The 17,919-nt window shown below is 37.1% G+C and overlaps 1 protein-coding gene and 1 non-coding gene across 8 annotated transcripts in view; one reads left to right on the forward strand and one right to left on the reverse strand.

The window, feature by feature from the left end:
* Positions 1 to 17,919, forward strand: part of TAF1 (TATA-box binding protein associated factor 1) — an 83,237-nt gene that overhangs the window by 38,395 nt on the left and 26,923 nt on the right. For 6 of the 7 annotated variants that reach the window (XM_065914971.1, XM_065914966.1, XM_065914970.1 and 3 more), the window contains exons 29-32: positions 1,102 to 1,169; positions 2,505 to 2,627; positions 3,395 to 3,487; positions 3,572 to 3,656. In XM_065914971.1, coding sequence (XP_065771043.1) covers positions 1,102 to 1,169; positions 2,505 to 2,627; positions 3,395 to 3,487; positions 3,572 to 3,656 — 369 coding nt within the window. Of the gene's footprint in view, positions 1 to 1,101; positions 1,170 to 2,504; positions 2,628 to 3,394; positions 3,488 to 3,571; positions 3,657 to 9,427; positions 9,694 to 17,919 lie in introns of those variants that run through there. The other variant, XM_065914972.1, reaches the window with a different exon arrangement.
* Positions 13,131 to 13,237, reverse strand: LOC136154822 (U6 spliceosomal RNA). The gene has a single exon (XR_010660532.1). It is a non-coding gene; the product is annotated as a U6 spliceosomal RNA (small nuclear RNA).

Below are 17,919 nucleotides of genomic sequence, written 5' to 3' on the forward strand. Positions count from 1 at the left end.
GTTACAAACCCTCCACAGTTCATAGTAATCAGTATATTCCTCTATTTTCACTTACACTCACTTTTTAAAAACTTTTATTATGGAAATTGTTAGGCATATACAGAAGTATAGAGAAAGTAAATAAACTTCACTGCACCTATTCACGCAGTTCAGCACTTACTAACATATGGCCAGTCTTGTTCATTATTTATATTTCCAGATATCATATCATTTTACCCATAGATACTTCAAGCACTTATACCTTGTCGTATAGCAATTTATTTTCATGTCATTTTCTTTGACTAAACCAAGAACTCTCTAAGGTAGGACTTGTGTCATATTTTCCCTTTAATCTCATCATTGAACATGTCACAGTCATTAAACAATTGCTGAATGAATAAATAAATGCCTGCTAATTAATTAATAAGTAGTTGAGGATAGAGCTGAGGTTTAGGCTCTGGGGAGCACTTACTTTGAAAGAATTGACAGGAAGATAAACAAAGGATACTGCAAGGAAACAGAATTACTGTTTAGAAGAAAATGTTTTGACTATCCCTATGATGAGCTTAAATTAGGGTAGCCATAAACAGGGAATGTAGGTGATAGTTGGAGGATTTTGTGAAACTCTTGTTAGGGACTTCAGGGAAACTAAAGTAGTAGTCTGAGCTAGGATGGAGATTGTTTTCTGACAAAGGCTTTGGATTAGCCGTATGTTGGACGGACATCACAAACCACGAGTTCTACAAACAAAAATTGCCGTCACAAATTTTGAATGCTAAATATGGAAAGATGATCTCCTTAGTCATCTTTAAATAAATTGTCATTTTCCTATCAATGGTATTATTTTCAAGGTATTAAAGGCAGCAGTATCGAAGGTAGTACTGCTGTGTATCAAAGGTAGTACTGCTGTGTGTGGATATACACAAATAAGGGAGAGAATTAAAATTAGTTTATTCATCCATATTATGCATCTGCTATGTGTTAGGCACTGAAAAATGGAGGTAAGACTGATGTATCTGTCTGACTCAGCAGCTAGGTTGGTGAAAGTCTGGAGAGGTGTTGGTACTCTTGCCTCCCACGTCTGTGGTCTCATCTCTTCCTGTTTGTTTCTCTGTAATCTAGGGCCAAAGCATTCACTGACCCAGATCTCTCAATCAATGCTAGATCTCTGTGATGAAAAACTTAAAGAGGTAAGACATTTAAAATGAGAGACAGGCGGTAGAATTTGAAACTGGCAGGTACCAGAATTGAGGAAGTAGGGAATGTAACAGAAGATTAGAGAAATGAGAGAGAAGCAGGTCTTTCGTACATTACAGTCTGGAGGGGACCTTAGAAATCATATAGTCTAATTCCCTCCCTTTTGTTGATGGAAAAACTGAGGTCCATAGGAGAAACTAACTTGTCTTGGGCATCATGGCTGTTAAATAGTAGAACTAGGATTAAAATCTAAAATCCACATAACACTTTAGAAAGGGCTAAGGAAATTGACTTCCTGGAAAGCCAGCTGAAGCTAAGAGACTGTTTTGGCAGGGAGAAATTTTAATTTTTAAAAGATAATCTGTATTTTATCTTATTAACAACAACAAAATATGGCAGCTGTACAGGCCTAAAAAATATAAATGTGATGATGTTAATATTGAAGTAGAAATTTCATAAAAGATTGCCAAATGGCCAATAAACATGAAAAGATTATAAGTTTGGTTGATCATTGTGGAAATAAAAATTTAAACCAGTTAAGCCAGTTAATACTTCATACCCACATAGAAAGGCTAAAATTAAAAAAATAAAAAACAACTTAAAAGACATGGTCTTTCCTGGTGGTCCAGTGGTTAAGAATCCAACTACCAATGCAGGGGACACAGGTTCGATCCCTAGTGGGGAAAGATTCCACATGCCACAGGGCGACTAAGCCCACACACCACCGCTGCTGAGCCCAAGCTCTAGAGCCCATGCTCCACAATAGGAGAAGCCATTGCAATGAGAAGCCCATGCACTGCAACTAGAGAAAGCCCTCGCACAACAACAGAGACCCAGTGCAGCCAGAAATAATTTTTAAGAAGATTGAGTTTTAGTGGGTTAGGACATGAAGCAATTGATACACATTTTTTCATAGTATAGTCTAAAATGAATTTATTGGGTTAGATTCCCTTGTACAAAAGTTACTAATCAACAATAATGTGTCCAGTGTTTTCAGTGATAGTTTTACAGCAAAAACAGTGTGATATTAAAACTTAATTTGGTGAAGATGTTTCTGTTGTGGGAGCTAAGCTGTTGTTGCCCAATGGTGTATATTTTTGATTATCTACAAGAATAGAAGATAGAATACCTATAAGAGTGGTTGACACATCTCTTTTGATCCTTTTACTGGAGTATTATTTCTTATCTGAATTTTTGTCTAGAACAAATGAGTTTACAATTCAAAGTTGGACTTTTTGGGACAAGAGAAATATTAATTGTCCTTAATACGCTATGATGATTATACCTCAGGGAAACCTTTATGTTTACTTTGCTTTGTTTCATGTCAGAAAGAAGATAAATTGGCTCGTTTAGAGAAAGCTATCAACCCCTTGCTGGATGATGATGACCAAGTGGCATTTTCTTTTATTCTGGACAACATTGTCACCCAGAAAATGATGGCAGTTCCAGATGTAAGTGGTCTGTATGTTGAATATTGTGAAGGTAGTACAAAGGAAAGGAAAGGACAAAAGAGTGTTTGCATGTGTGTGTATGATTGGGGAGTCTGGAGTATGGTGTTTGTCAATTCAAACTGGTATGTAATTCTTTTCTTTTTTTCAAACTGGTATATAATTTTAAAATAAATCTTTTTGCTGTATGAGTACATTATCATTGAAATCAAAGAGGCCAGGAATCTGTGATATAGAGAGGTTCTTTATTCCTGTTGACATTCAGGTAGCTCGAGAGAGAAATTAGGATGCCAGGTAATATGGGAGGCTTTGGATTTAGAGGTGCTTCTTGACAAACGAAGAGTTTGATAATTACCCAGCATTTGTCGTCTTTTGTTTCAGTTTTTCCCTTTTGCAACTTTATGACAGGGCTACCATGTTGGGTCTCTATATCATTTTGTTATAATGATCTTCCCTAGGGAATTCTGAACTGAGTTTCCTTTTGTGTTTTAGGCATATGTTGTGTATGCAATAATGCTGTGAACCCTCTACATGGGACTAGGGGATGAGAGATTTTAATTGTGAATATAGAGCAGGGGTCCTTACCCTGTCAGGGCACATGAACCCTTAAAAGAATCCATGAACACATGCAAAGTTTTGTGTGATTATGTGTCTTTCTGGGGAAAGGGTCCATAGCTTTTGTCAGGGTCTTAACATGATCCAGTGAAGGTTGAGAAGCTCTGATATAAAGAATGGTTTCCATTTAATTTCTCATGCTTTCTTTTTACTAGTCTTGGCCGTTTCATCACCCAGTTAATAAGAAGTTTGTTCCAGATTATTACAAAGTAATTGTCAGTCCAATGGATTTAGAGACCATACGTAAAGTGAGTGATTTGGTTTAAAATGTCTTTTTGGAAGCAAGTAACTTTATATGTGTATCTCAGTCCCTTGATCTCTTTTAATCACAGAATATCTCCAAGCACAAGTATCAGAGTCGAGAGAGCTTTCTAGACGATGTCAACCTTATTCTGGCCAACAGTGTTAAATACAATGGTGAGTATTTCTCCTTTTTTTCTCTTTCCATCAGTATATCCACCCAACATTAGTTAGCATTATTAAAAGTTAAGTGCATAAAGCAGGCTTGAGCTGTGATAGTCAGCAGAGTCAATCAAGTGACTTAACTCTGCATTTTAAAAAAAGACATATTTTAGTGTATTCTATAAAATTTGCTAATAATGTTTAATGATGACAAAGCAATGTACATTTATTTTCTAAACTTCAAAAGCACAGAAAAATGAGATGAGAATAAAAATCATATAGATGTCACTTTGGGCCATCACTACTTTCCATGAGTTGTGAAAGCTTACCTATTCCCCAGGCCCTTTGATGGAACTTAGGGAAATGTGTTAAAATAGACCATGGTGTGCTTCCTCAGAGCATGGAATTCCTGCTCAGTGTATGAACTGATTGAATGATATGTGTCAGGTTCTATGCTAGCTACTCAATCTACTGATGGGAAAGACATCACTGTCCTCATGTAATTCACAGTCCAGTCGGTGAAGAGAAACAGTTAAAATGCAGCTTATCAGGGGCTATATTAGAAGGATGTACGAAGTGCCCTAGAGGAGAGGAAGGAGCACCTTTACCTAAGGGTTAGGAAGACTTTGTAAACAAGTTAATAAAGTTCAGTTTTGAACAGCTCACTTGTTAAATAAACATCTGTTGAGCACCTAGTATGTGCTGGCACTGATAGATACTACAAATATAAAATAAAGTTAGATACGTTCTCTGCTCCCAAATTGGTTATAGTTTAGTTGGGAAAACAAAAGAAAAATCACAGAACTTAGATGTAATGCTAGATGCATGCACAGAGTGCCAAAGTAAAACAGAAACAGAATATCTTAATCAGAGTGGGATGAGAGGAAGCTTCCTATAATAGAATTTTCTTAAGCTGAGTTCTAAAGGATCAGTGGAGTTTACAAAGCAAAGGATGTGGAGGAGACAGCATTCTCGGCAGAGAGAATAGCAATATGTGAAGGCACAGAAGCCTGAAATTACATCTTGGGTTTAAGAAGCGAGTTATTGGGGTTGCAGTTAAGTGTAGAGTTAAATTTAGTGAATGACTGCTTATATGTAGAGAAGTAGATGTCAAATCATAAGAGGACCTAGTGTATGCCATATGGCATACTTAAGAGTTTTTCAGTTCAGTCGCTCAGTCAATGTCCGACTGTTTGCGACGCCATGGACTGTAGCACACCAGGCTTCCCTGTCCATCACCAACTCCCAGAGCTTGCTCAAACTCATGTTCATCGAGTCAGTGATGCCATCCAACCATCTCACCATCTGTTGTCCCCTTCTCCTCCTGCCTTTAGTCTTGCCCAGCATCAGGGTCTTTTCCAATGAGTCAACTTCTTGGCATCAGATGGCTAAAGTATTGGAGCTTCAGCTTCAGCATCAGTCCTTCCAATGAATATTCAGTACTGATTTCCTTTACTTTATCCTAAATGGAAGAATACTGAAAGAATTAAGCAGCAAAATGACAGTCCCATGTAACTCGTGAAGCAAAAAGGAAGAGGGCGCTAAGGGAATTTAAGAGCATTGCCTAGCATACTGAGGTCTCAACTAAAAATCCACAGTCTATATGACTTTTCTCCTACAGTATTCAGCAGCTCAAGTAGTGTGGCTGTTAAGTTCATCAGAAGGGACAGAGAATTAGAAGGAGGAGGTGAAAGAGGGGACAACTGGAAAGACAGATGAGAAAATGGGTATTCTAGGTATAGAGGATAGAATATCATGGAGGAATGAAAGAACAGGGCAAGTCGAGGAACTGTACTGGCTAGAACCTATATATTTCATCAAGAGAAGTGGTAGGAGATGAGCCTTCTAGCTTAGTCCATCTAGGTTGGGTTTAAAGAATCTACTTTGTCCCTTGTGCCCTTCTTATTGCTGATTGTAAAGTGGAAATGCAGGTCATTTATGTTTCCATTATTGTCTCCTGAAAATACCTAAAACTAATCAGCCCAAATTCTAGTAATAGAAGTTAGCAGCCTCACAGATGTCTTAAAATGAATATAACAAGTAATAAGCAAGCAGGAATGTTACAGAGACAATGCTTGACCTGGGGATAGCTGCCTTAAGATAGAGGGCAGGTTTATGAGGAGTTTAGATAAGGCAGTAAGAAAAAAAACCCAGAAGATGCTAATTGGAATGAGCAGAGGGCAGTAGACAAATCACAAGACAAAAATTAAATGCCAAATGAAAATGAATAAATATTCAGTATTATCTGGTAATCAAATAAATGAAAATTGAAGCAGGTAAACCATCTGTTTTTTGCTTATTAGATGAGTTTGGCTTCTTTTTTAATGGAAGTATTCAAAATGCTAGTGAGATAGGTACTCTTACATATGCAGTATAAAATTATGAGACATTTCTAGAAAGCTCTTTGACAGCACTGAGACTTAAAATAGTTAAGTGAACAGACCTTATAGTCAGGTAGACTTGAATTTGAATATTGGCCCCACCCCTTCATAGCAGTATGACTTTGGACAAGCAACTTAGACTCTGCTTTCTCATCTATAAAACAGGGGAAATGATAATACCCTCCTCAGAGGCTGTTGTGAGGATTACATGAAATAATGAATATAAGTGCTTAGCATGTAGTAAGATATAATCTGCCCTAATCAGAGATACAGACAAAGCTATTCACAATAATGTCATTTATATTAATGAGAAATAACTTGAATGGTTAATGTAAAGGGAATGACTAGTCAGTGTACCACCTGCATGATAGATTATTGTGTAAAGATGGAAAACTTATTCTAAAAAACTAATGACAAAAGTGCTTAGAATGTTAAGTGAGAAAAGTAAAACACCTAACTTTAATTTCATCTCAGTTATGCTTTTTATGAAAAGATACATTAAAAAGTGATGATAATAGTGGTTATTTCTGAGATGTAAGGTTAGGATTATCTTCATGTTCATCTTTTGTAGTTTTCCAAGTTTTCTACTGGTATGGAAAGCAGGAAACTCTTTCAAGAGGAGGTGGTTTTTGAGCTAAAATTTAAAGGATGATGATTATTGCAGCTAATTCCTTATTGAGCACCTGCTGTGCTGAGCAGATAGTCAAGTGGAGAAAGGTAGGGAAGAAGTTCCAGATAGAGAGTGCAAACGCTAGAAAGATGAGAGCACCTTGGATAGGGAAGTGCAAACAGTTGAGTTTGGCTATGGTGCAGAGTGGGAGCTAGTTTGGGTGTTAATAAAGGAGTTCTTAAAGTTAGGTGGGGCCAAGTCATGAAAGTCACCTAGTATGTCTCACTAAGCCTTTAAAAAGACAGATCACCAATAAAGAAACTATTGACAACAGTCCAAGTTAAAGTACTGAGAGCTTGAACTAAGTTACAAAGCAATAAAAATGGAAAGATGGGGACAGAAGGTAGAGATATTGAGGAAGTAGGATTGATAACCTTCATAAATGGTTGGAAATTCAGGGTATAAGTAAAGGACAGGGAGAATTAAAAATGATGCGAAGTACTCCTATTCTCTTGGTGAAAACATAAATTGGTGCAAACTTTTCAGAGGACTATAAATGTGTATTCCCTTTGACTAAGCAAGTTCATCTCAGGAATATTCCGTACAAGTTTGCAAAGGCATATGTGCAAATGTACATGTGTTTGTAATTGCAACTTTGTAATTAAGAAAACAACATTCTAAAATATTCAACAATAAGAAATTATTAGTAGTTAAACTATGATACATCTATATCATGGAATACTGTTTAGCCATCAGAATGGTAGATTGGCTAACAAATAAAGCTGTATCTTGTATATGCTGATACCCAAATATATCCAAGATATATATTGATGAAAACTAGATCACTCAACAGTATATACAGAAGGATTTGTAAATTTAGATCCTATGGAGGCCAGACAGGTAACATAAATGAGTGAAATGGGCTCAGTAGTAATGATGAACTGAAGAGCCCATCTAAAGGGCTCAGTCACTATTTAGTTCAATTGTTGTCATAAGGCAGAATTACTAAAGGGAGAGGTGGAGGAAAATCTTCATTTTATGCTTTTTTGTATTTAGGTGTTTGAAGTTTTAAAATTGAGCATGAAGTGCTTTTGTTAATTTTAAAAATCTGGTTTTTGGAAGGGTGGATAAGTCAGATGACATTCAGAATTCTGACTTGGGCAAACTGGTGGTATCATTGACTAATATAGTCATCCCTCGATATCCACGACTCCCAGGGATACCAAAATCTGTAGATGCTCAAGTCACTTGTAAAATGGCATAGTATCTGCATCTAACTGTCACACATTCTCCCATATACTTTAAATCATCTCTAGATTACTTACAATACTTATACAATGTAAATGCTATGTAAACAGTTATAAATACATTGTAAATAGCTTCCAGTGTGCAGAAAAATCAAGTTTTGCAATTTGGAACTTCCTGAAATTTTTTTCACAAATGTTTTTGTCCAATGATTCCATCATTGTGGAACCCATGGATACAGAGGGCTGACTATAATAGGAAATAAAGGAGGAGTAGTTTTGGAGGAAAAGTGGTAGAGTTCAATTTGGGCTGTGTTGTATTGAGGTAGGACATCCAAGTAAAGACTTTGAGTAGATAATAGAGGTCCAGAGCTTAGAAGAATAGTCTGTACTGTTTGTATATCTGGATATTTTTTCAAATCATCAGCATATACAAATATAAGTAGATGAGTTCAAATAGGGAGTCAGGTACATTCCTTGAACCCCCTGATGCTGTAGCTGAAATACAATTGTATGTTTTTCTGGGTAGAAAGACCATAGCTTTATCAGATTATCAAAGTTATATGTATCCCAAAAAAGTTAAGAACCACTGTTAAGAGAGAATGTAGGATGAGAATATATTTGACAGATACCAAAGCAGCATTTAAGGGATAGGGTGGAGAATACTGGGGAGTGACCAGGATGAGAGAAGGAAAACCAGAAGAGAGTAATGCCCTAGAAACCTAGAGAATAGGAAAATGGCCAGCAGATAAGTGCTACAGAGAAGACCAAAGAGAACGGTCATTAGAAGAGCTAGTTCAGTACAGTGGTAGAATCAAAAGCCAGACTGCAGAGGATATGAGTGAATGAGAATTTAAAAAGTGGGGGCTAAAATTTGCCTATGAAGGGAAGAAGGAAGACTGTAATCAGTGTGTTAGAAGGGATGAGTCAGTTGAACAGAGGGGACCAGAGAAGAAAATAAAGAATATGAGAGAAGATTCCTGTGAGAATGGGAATATAAACATTGAGAATTTTTCTGCCCAGTAGCCTCTCATTTTCTCTGCAAAATAGCAAACATGGTCTTTTGCTAAGAATGAGTAAGGTGGTGGGAGAGAGAATTTGAAGAGAATGAATCAGCCATGGTTTTACATGTGTTCCCCATCCTGGACCCCCCTCCCACCTGCCTCCCCATCCCATCCCTCTGGGTCATCCCAGTGCACCAGCCCCGAGCACTTGTCTCATGCATCCAACCTGGACTGGCGATCTGTGTCACACTTGATAATATACATGTTTCAATGCTATTCTCTCAGATCATCCCACCCTCGCCTTCTCCCACAGAGTCTAAAAGTCTGTTCTATACATCTCTGTCTCTTTTTCTGTCTTGCATATAGGATTATCGTTACCATCTTTCTAAATTCCATATATATCCGTTAGTATACTGTATTGGTGTTTATCTTTCTGGCTTACTTCACTCTGTATAATGGGCTCCAGTTTCATCTATCTCATTAGAACTGATTCAAATGTATTCTTTTTAATGGCTGAGTAATATTCCATTGTGTATATGTACCACAGCTTTCGTATATGTTTGGCTGGAATGGAGGTGCAAACCATTGGCATGAAGATTTGCAAGGATTTTGGATAGGTGGTACATATGAACATTAGAGTAACCCATCATAGTGGAGAGGGATTTGGAGCCAAGAAGATTGTGCCAGGTGTGTAAGTCCTTGGTGAATGTGAGTTGGTTAATGATGGTGAGTAAAGGTGAAGAGCAGAGATCTCAAACTCAAGTGGCCTATAGGGGCCAGGCAAGTAATGTAAATGAGTTGAGGTGGGCCAAGTGTGGATTGTGGTAAACTGGAAGAGTATGTATATTCCATCTAAAGACGCTTGTACTTTACTGCATCTGATTGTTTCCTAAGGAGATGAGTATCCATGTCACTTGGTATCTTAATTTTTCAGAAGAAGCTGAAAATCGGGATTTTATGTACGTGTGACATTTCCCATTTTTACATATTTGCAAATTGTTTAGAAAAAAATTTTAACTCTGAAAGCCAAATAAAAACATCTATCTGCCGGCCAAATCTAGCTCCAAGGCAGCTCGTTTTCAACCTCTGGCATGGTAGAGAACAAGCCTCAAAGTAGGAGGAATTTTTTTTCCCCCAAGGGGAAGTAAATAATAATTTGGTAGCAGCAGTAGACAGCCTAGAAAGCTGTCTTCCCCTCATCCTTAACCAGTGGATGAGAGTATAAGAAACCTCTGAATAGGGCAGAAAGGGTTAGTGGTGTCATGTGATAAGAAATGTGACCTTTTTTTGTGCTAAAAGGATATCCATTATGGAGTTGAAGGCACATATGAGATGTTTCCTACCATCAGGTACTATATACAAAATAATACTTTTATTTAAAACTGTGTTGGTTGGCCAGATATGAACCTGCCTGTATTTCTAATTAATAGTAATAAAGTCCATGTGGAATCTATTCCCTGCTTTAACATTTTTATTTCAAAAAATTTTACTAGCAAAGTTAGAATGATATCTCTGGTTAACATTATTTTGACCCTTTCCATTCAAATTCTTCACACATATCACACTGCATAATGGCATATTTCTATAGCATTTTACATACTTTCATTATCATGTATATAACATATGAGCTAAGTTGTACATAGCTAGAATGCTTAGCACTAAGGTTAGGATCATCGAACAACAAGTGAAAGATAAGTAATACTTTACCTAGAAGTATGCAGTATATGTTGGAGGACTCAGGTCTTGTACTAGAGGTGGTGGTGATAGACTGCACACTAGTATTAGAGTTCAAGCCTTTAGGTCTGTTCAGCTACCACATAGGTGCTGAATCAATTGCAGAGCCTCTGTTCATGTTCAGATTACATTTGAAGGAACATTAATAATCAGAGAAACCCAAAACTTGGGATCAGAACTATTCGCAATAAAAGTCATATAACATTCCATGTCGGTGAGAATGATACAGATAAAGAAATCCTGTCTGAAAAACACAACCCAAACTTTATACCAGTCTTAGCAAAACTGTAAAGTAGTTGGCAGAGGCCTTAATACTTAATGTTTGATTAAATTTAAGATAAACTGCATAGTCTGTGGGCTTCCCAGGTGGCTCAGTGGTATAGAATCCACCTGCCAATGCAGGAGACAGGAGACACAAGTTTGATCCTTGAGTCGGAAAGATCCCCTGGAGGAGGGCATGACAACCCACTCCAGTATCCTTGCCTAGAGAATCCCATGGACAGAGGAGCCTGGCGGACTACAGTCAATGGGGTTGCAGAGAGTTGGACATGACTGAGCATGCACACACGCCTGCATAGTCTGTACCAATAGATGATGCCAAACTATTCGTGATGAAACCCCTTTTCCCAAAGAATTTCCTAGCAAGTTCCTCCTCCATTGTTCTTCAAACCAAAAATTAATAAGAAGCCATCTTATCTATGATAAATAGATCACATATCATAAAATCTGAGTGCCTGAAGTTTTAGAATGATCAGCAGGACCCTACAATCTAGATTAGATAAAACAATAAGTTTACCCAAAAAATCTCCAGGGAAGGTTTTTTCTACACTTTTGTTTGAGTAACTTCCAACCCTGTGTGATCTCTAGGACTCTTTTGTGGAGCTCATCGTGTACACATGTGCAGCTTAGCATTCAGCCGAAGATTTAAGAGAGCTTTTCTGCAGATCTTAGATTGTCTGTGGAGTTCCCTCCTCTCCAGTTCTGTCTTGCAATTTCCAACTGTTCTAGCCTCCTCAGACTCCAGTATCTGTTTCTATGGCTTAGTCAGACTGCTGTACTTTTCTTGGATTCAGCAGAAAGCCAAGGACAATTGTAGGGCTCACTTCCTTTATTTCCTTTCTCTCAAGAATGACAGTCCTATACTTCTTGGTCAGAAACAGTTGTTTCATTTATTTTTTTTTTTTGCAGTTTTCTGGTTACAGTGGGAAGACTAATTCAGTAGCAATTACTCTATTGTGCCCAAGATGGTCTTTAGGTTTATTGTATTTTCTGAGATAGAAATTTCATTTTTATGTAGTTCTATTTATCAGTCTTTGCTGTTTAGATATCTGTATAATTGTTTAAAAGACCTTCCCTACTCTGAGATAGCCAACTATATTTTCTTCTAATATATATAATATTTAAACATTTACTGATTTTTAAAAATAGAATCTAAGATATAAGGTAAATATCTAACTTACTTTCTCTTCCAAAGAATTAGCCATAGTGTCCAAGTTGTACTTATGGAATGGTCTGTCCTTTTGTACATTAGTACAAAATGCTACCTTTATCATGTAGTAGATTCTTATATATTCTTTTTTTTTTTTTTACGTTCTCCCACTGTACTTTCTTTTTTTTTTTTTTTTATTTTTCAGTGGGTTTTGTCATACATTGATATGAATCAGCCATAGAGTTACACGAATTCCCCATCCCGGTCTCCCATTCCACCTCCCTCTCCACCCGATTCCTCTGGATCTTCCCAGCCCAACAGGCCCGAGCACTTGACTCATGCCTCCCACCTGGGCTGGTGATCTGTTTCACCACAGATAATATACATGCTGTTCTTTCGAAACATCCCACCCTCCCCTTCTCCCACAGAGTTCAAAAGTCTGTTCTGTACTTCTGCGTCTCTTCTTCTGCCCTGCATATAGGGCCATCGTTACCATCTTTCTAAATTCCGTATATATGTGTTAGTATACTGTAATGTTCTTTATCTTTCTGGCTCACCTCACTCTGTATAATGGGCTCCAGTTTCATCCATCTCATTAGAACTGATTCAAATGAATTCTTTTTAACAGCTGAGTAATATTCCATGGTGTATATGTACCACAGCTTCCTTATCCATTCGTCTGCTGATGGGCATCTAGGCTGCTTCCATGTCCTGGCTATTATAAACAGTGCTGCGATGAACATTGGGGTGCACGTGTCTCTTTCAGATCTGGATTCCTCAGTGTGTATGCCCAGAAGTGGTATTGCTGGGTCATATGGTAGTTCTATTTCCAGTTTTTTAAGAAATCTCCACACTGTTTTCCATAGTGGCTGTACTAGTTTGCATTCCCACCAACAGTGTAAGAGGGTTCCCTTTTCTCCACACCCTCTCCAGCATTTATTGCTTGTAGACTTGGATAGCAGCCATTCTGACTGGCGTGTAATGGTACCTCATTGTGGTTTTGATTTGCATTTCTCTGATAATGAGTGATGTGGAGCATCTTTTCATGTGTTTGTTAGCCATCTGTATGTCTTCTTTGGAGAAATGTAAAAATATGGAACGCTTCACGAATTTGCGTGTCATCCTTGCGCAGGGGCCATGCTAATCTTCTCTGTATCGTTCCAATTTTAGTATATGTGCTGCCGAAGCGAGCACTCTTATATATTCTTTAACCTATTTTGGAGCTTTCTGTTTTATTTATTTGTTTATCTAATCTGCACTATTATCACCGGATAGTGTCTCTGATTATCATTCAGACATAATTTTAAATTCCTCTGATGTGACTATCTTTCCCCAATTAGCCTAAATAAACTCTAGGATCATTTTTGTTAAATTCTAACTTGTCGTTGACAGATAATTTTGAAATCTTATTTTAATTTATGGATTAATTTGAAGAGAATGTATATCTTTGTACTATGTTTCTCCATCTAGAAGCTCATGTTTCTTCATTTATTCACCTTTGTCAATAAAGACTTTTAGGTTATGTTGTATAATTTCTAGGCATCTTTTATTTCTTTATGTTTTATAGTTTTTATTGTTATTGAGCATCTACTGTTTTTGTTGTTGAGTTTATTCCTGGCTAATTTAAGTTTTGCTACTATTGTACATGTGCTCCCCTCCTGCAAAGTGGTTATTAAATCTAAATGTTTCAATCAGTTTGAAGAATAGTATTTTTAACAGGTTAATATAATGCTTAAAGTATTTTTGTATACTAGTTTCTAAGTCTGTCTGTAAGTTTGGCCATTAATAAATATTAAGGTTCTTTTTTTCTGTCAATAACTTTCCTTAGATTGGGGCCAAGGTATAAGTATTCCTACATAGAGGTTAAGTCTCACATCATTAAAGAAAATAAAATCTCTTGATACCGCTTCAGCCCCTTGCTGCCATCCATTCTTTTCATAGCTGACTTTTTGTTTGTTTTTATTGTGGCAAAATATACATGACATAGAAATTTACCTTTTCACCCATTTTTAAGTTTACAATTCGCTGGCATTAAGTACATTCATAATGTTGTGCAAGCATCACCACTATCGGTTTCCAGAACCATTTCTTTCTCCCAAACAGAAGCTCAGCATCCCCATTCTCCCACCCCCAGTTCTTGGTAAACTCTACTCTACTTTCTTTCAGTGAATTTGCCTCTCCTAGGAACCTCATATGAGTAGAATCATACAATGAATAAAATATTTGTCCTTTTGTATCTGGCTTTTATTTCACTTTGCATAATGCAGGAAGCATTATTCCAAGGTTGAACTATCCATGTTGTAGCATGGATCAAAATTTCTTTTTTTTTCTTTCATTTTTCATGAACATGTAATGTGTCTCTCTATTCTTTACCTGCTATCTGTGTCTCACTCAGCTTTAATCTAGTTTCTACTCTGCCAAGCATACCAAATGAACAGGATCACATAATTGCCAGGTATAGTGTGCACTTTTCAGTCCTTATCTTTACCTCACCCCACTCTTTGACATCATTGAGCATTTTTTCCTTGGAATTATAGTATGATTGGCTTCATGACAACTTGTAGCTCTTACTTTCCTTCTACCTCTTAGACCATTACTTTTTTTTCCATTTATTCTTATTAGTTGGAGGTTAATTACAATATTGTAGTGGTTTTTGCCATACCTTGACATGAATTACCATTACTTTTCAGTCTCCTTTACTGAATGTTATTCTGCTTGTTACTACAAGTTTAACCGCCACCTCTTTCTGATGACTCTTAACTCTATTCTGGGCAAAGATCTATATATATCCCAACCACCTGCTGAACATTTCCTCTTGGATGTCCCAGTGGAACTTGAAACATGCTTCAAACTGAATATTCTACTGTCCTTCTCCATTCCAACTTTCTCCCTGTGTCCTTTACTTGACTCACTCCTTTACTGTTTCCAGTCTGGATTTAATGGGTTACTAGCATCACTGAGTAGCAGCTGGAAACCTCACAGGTATTTTTGATTCTTCCTGTTGAATAGATCCCTGACTTCCAGCTTATCACTAAAACCCTCATTATATTTTGCCTAAATTATTACAATAAATAGTCACCTAGCCAATATCCCAGCCTCTAGACTTCTAGACTTACCTCTTTCTAACCTATCATTTGCATTTTTGTCAGATAAACCTCCAATTGGAGAGGGAAATGGCAACCCACTCCAGTATTCTTGCCTGGAAAATCCCATGGACAGAGGAGCTTGGTGGATGGTCCATGGGGTCATGAAGAGCCAGAATGACTGAGCGACTAAAACACAGACCTCCTTAGTAATTCATACTTCTTATAAAAAAAGGTCAGATGATACAGAAATAGATAGAATTAAATATTAAAACTTCCGGAGACACTGCTTTGGGAAAGATCCCCAGTGTTCTTACTTGCTGCAAGTAATAAATCTTTCCTTCTGAAAAAGAAGAGAAAAGCTTCCTACCCGTACACTCCTATTTCCATGGTTTTATTCCCTAGAGGTAACAGTTTGGTGTATATCCTTTAATCTTTTTTTCTGTACTTACTCAAAACATGGTAAATAATTACACATTAGTTTTTAACTGTTTGTCTTTTTTTTGGCAAAAATGGACATTTTTATAGATAATTATTCTTTAATTTGCTCTATTTGTTCATGAATATATCCTGATCCTCTTTTTTTAAGCTTCTATTTTGAAATAATTTAGACTCAAGAAATTACAAAAATAGTCTATAGAGACCTGTATACCCTTTATGTACCTTCCTCCTATGGCAACATCTTAGATAGCTGTGGTTCAATATCAAAATCAGGAAATTGATGCATTATCATGAACAAGATTACAGACTTTATTCAGTTTGCACCTTGAAAAAAATCTGTATTCATCTGTGGATGTATATTTTTTATGCAGTTTTATGCCATCACCTAACCACCACAAAAGAGTAGTAAAATATTTTTGAGATTGACTTTTTTTTCACTAGGCATAATTCAAATTATTGTATGTGTCAGTAGTTCATGTTTTAAGTTGTTGAGTAGTGTTCATCATACCAGAAGTTTGTTCAGCCATTCAGTCATTGAAAGATATTCAGTTCTCCAGTATTTTGCCATTATGAATAAAGGTGGTATGAACATTCATGTACAAGATTTTGTATGAATGCAAATTTTCCTTTCTCTGAGATAAATGCCCAAGAATGAGATGGTAGATACATGTGTAGTTTTCTGAGAAACTGCTCTACTCTTTTCCAGAATGCCTGTACCATTTTGCATTTCCTCCAGCAATGAACCAATCATAGTTTCTCTGCAGTATTTAGTATTCCCACTATTTAAATGAATTGTATCTGTTTATCTTTCTCATTGTGTTTTTACTTTGCATTCCCCTAATGGCTATTGATACTAAATATCTTTTCATGTGCATATTTACCACCCATGTATTTTCTTTGGTGAAGTTTCTGTTTCTTTGCCACAGGTTTTGTTTTGGCTGTACTGGGTCTTTGTTGCTGCTCGGGTTTTTCTCCAGTTATGGCGAGTGGGGGCCACTGTCTGGTTGTGGTGTGCCAGCTTCTCATTGTGGTGGCTTCTCTTGTGGAGCACAGGCTCTGGAGTGTGTGGGCTTCTGCAGTTTCAGCATGTGGGCTCAGTAGTTATGGTGTATTGGCTTAGTTGCCCCACTGCACGTGGGATCTTCTGGGACTTGGGATCAAACACATGTCTCCTGCATTGGCAGGCGGATTCTTTACCACTGAACCATGAGAGAAGTCCTGCCCCAGTTTTAATTGCATTGTTTTCTTATGATTAATGAGTTTTAAGGGTTCTTTATGTATTCTAGGTACACTTCCTTTATTAGATATATGATTTACAAAGAATTTTTCTAGTCTGTATCTTTTCAGTCCTTGGACAGTATTTCTGGAAGAACAGAAATGCTTCATTTTGATGAAATCCAATTTATCAGTTCTTTCTTTTTGGATTGTGCTCCTGGTACGTCTCTAAGGAGTTGTTGCTTTACTCAGGATCACAAAGGTTTTCTCTTATATTTTCTTTTAAAAAAAAATTTATTATTTATTTTTGGCTCTGCTAGGTCTTCGTTGCTGTGCAGGCTTTTTTCTAGTTGTGGCTAGTGGGGGCAACTTTCTAGTTGCAGTGTGCAGGCTTCTCATTGCGGTGGCTTTTCTTGTTGCAGAGCAAAGGCTCTGGGGCTCTTGGGCTTCAGTAGTTGCAGCACATGGGCTCAGTAGTTGGGGTTCCCAGACTCTAGAGCACAGGCTCAGTACATGGGCTTAGCTGCTCTGCAACATGTGGGATCTTCCCAGATCGGGAATCGAACCTGTGTCTCCTGCATTGGCAGGTGGATTCTTTACCTCTGAGCCACCAGGGAAGCCCTCTTATTTTTTCTTTTCTAAAAGTTTATAGTTTTAGTGTTGTACATTTAAATCCATGATCCATTTTGAATTTATATATAATATGAGATTTAGACTGAGGTTCTTTTTCTTTTTGCCTATGGATATTCTACTGTTCCATTATTGTTTGTTGAGAAGACTATTGTTACTTCAGTAAATTGCTCTGAGCACCTTTGTGAAAAATCAGCTAAGTACATGGGTCTTCTGGGTTTATTTTGTTCTACTGACCTATCCCTCTGCACACTGCCGTGATTACTGTAGCTAAGCTATTGTAAGTGTTATCATCAGGTAGAGTGATTCCTCTCACTTTGTTCTTTTTATAAATTGTGTTCTTATTCTTTTGCCTTTCCACATAAATTTTAGAAGAATTTTGTCTATATCTAAAAAAAAAAGTCTTGCTGGAATTTTAATAGGAATTGAGTTAAACCTATAGGTCAATCTAGAGAGAATTAACATCTTTACTGATCCCGTCTTATTGTTGGTACATAGAGATCTCTA

The sequence above is a fragment of the Muntiacus reevesi genome, chromosome X, assembly GCF_963930625.1.
Source record: "Muntiacus reevesi chromosome X, mMunRee1.1, whole genome shotgun sequence".
Taxonomy (NCBI): Eukaryota; Metazoa; Chordata; class Mammalia; order Artiodactyla; family Cervidae; genus Muntiacus; species Muntiacus reevesi.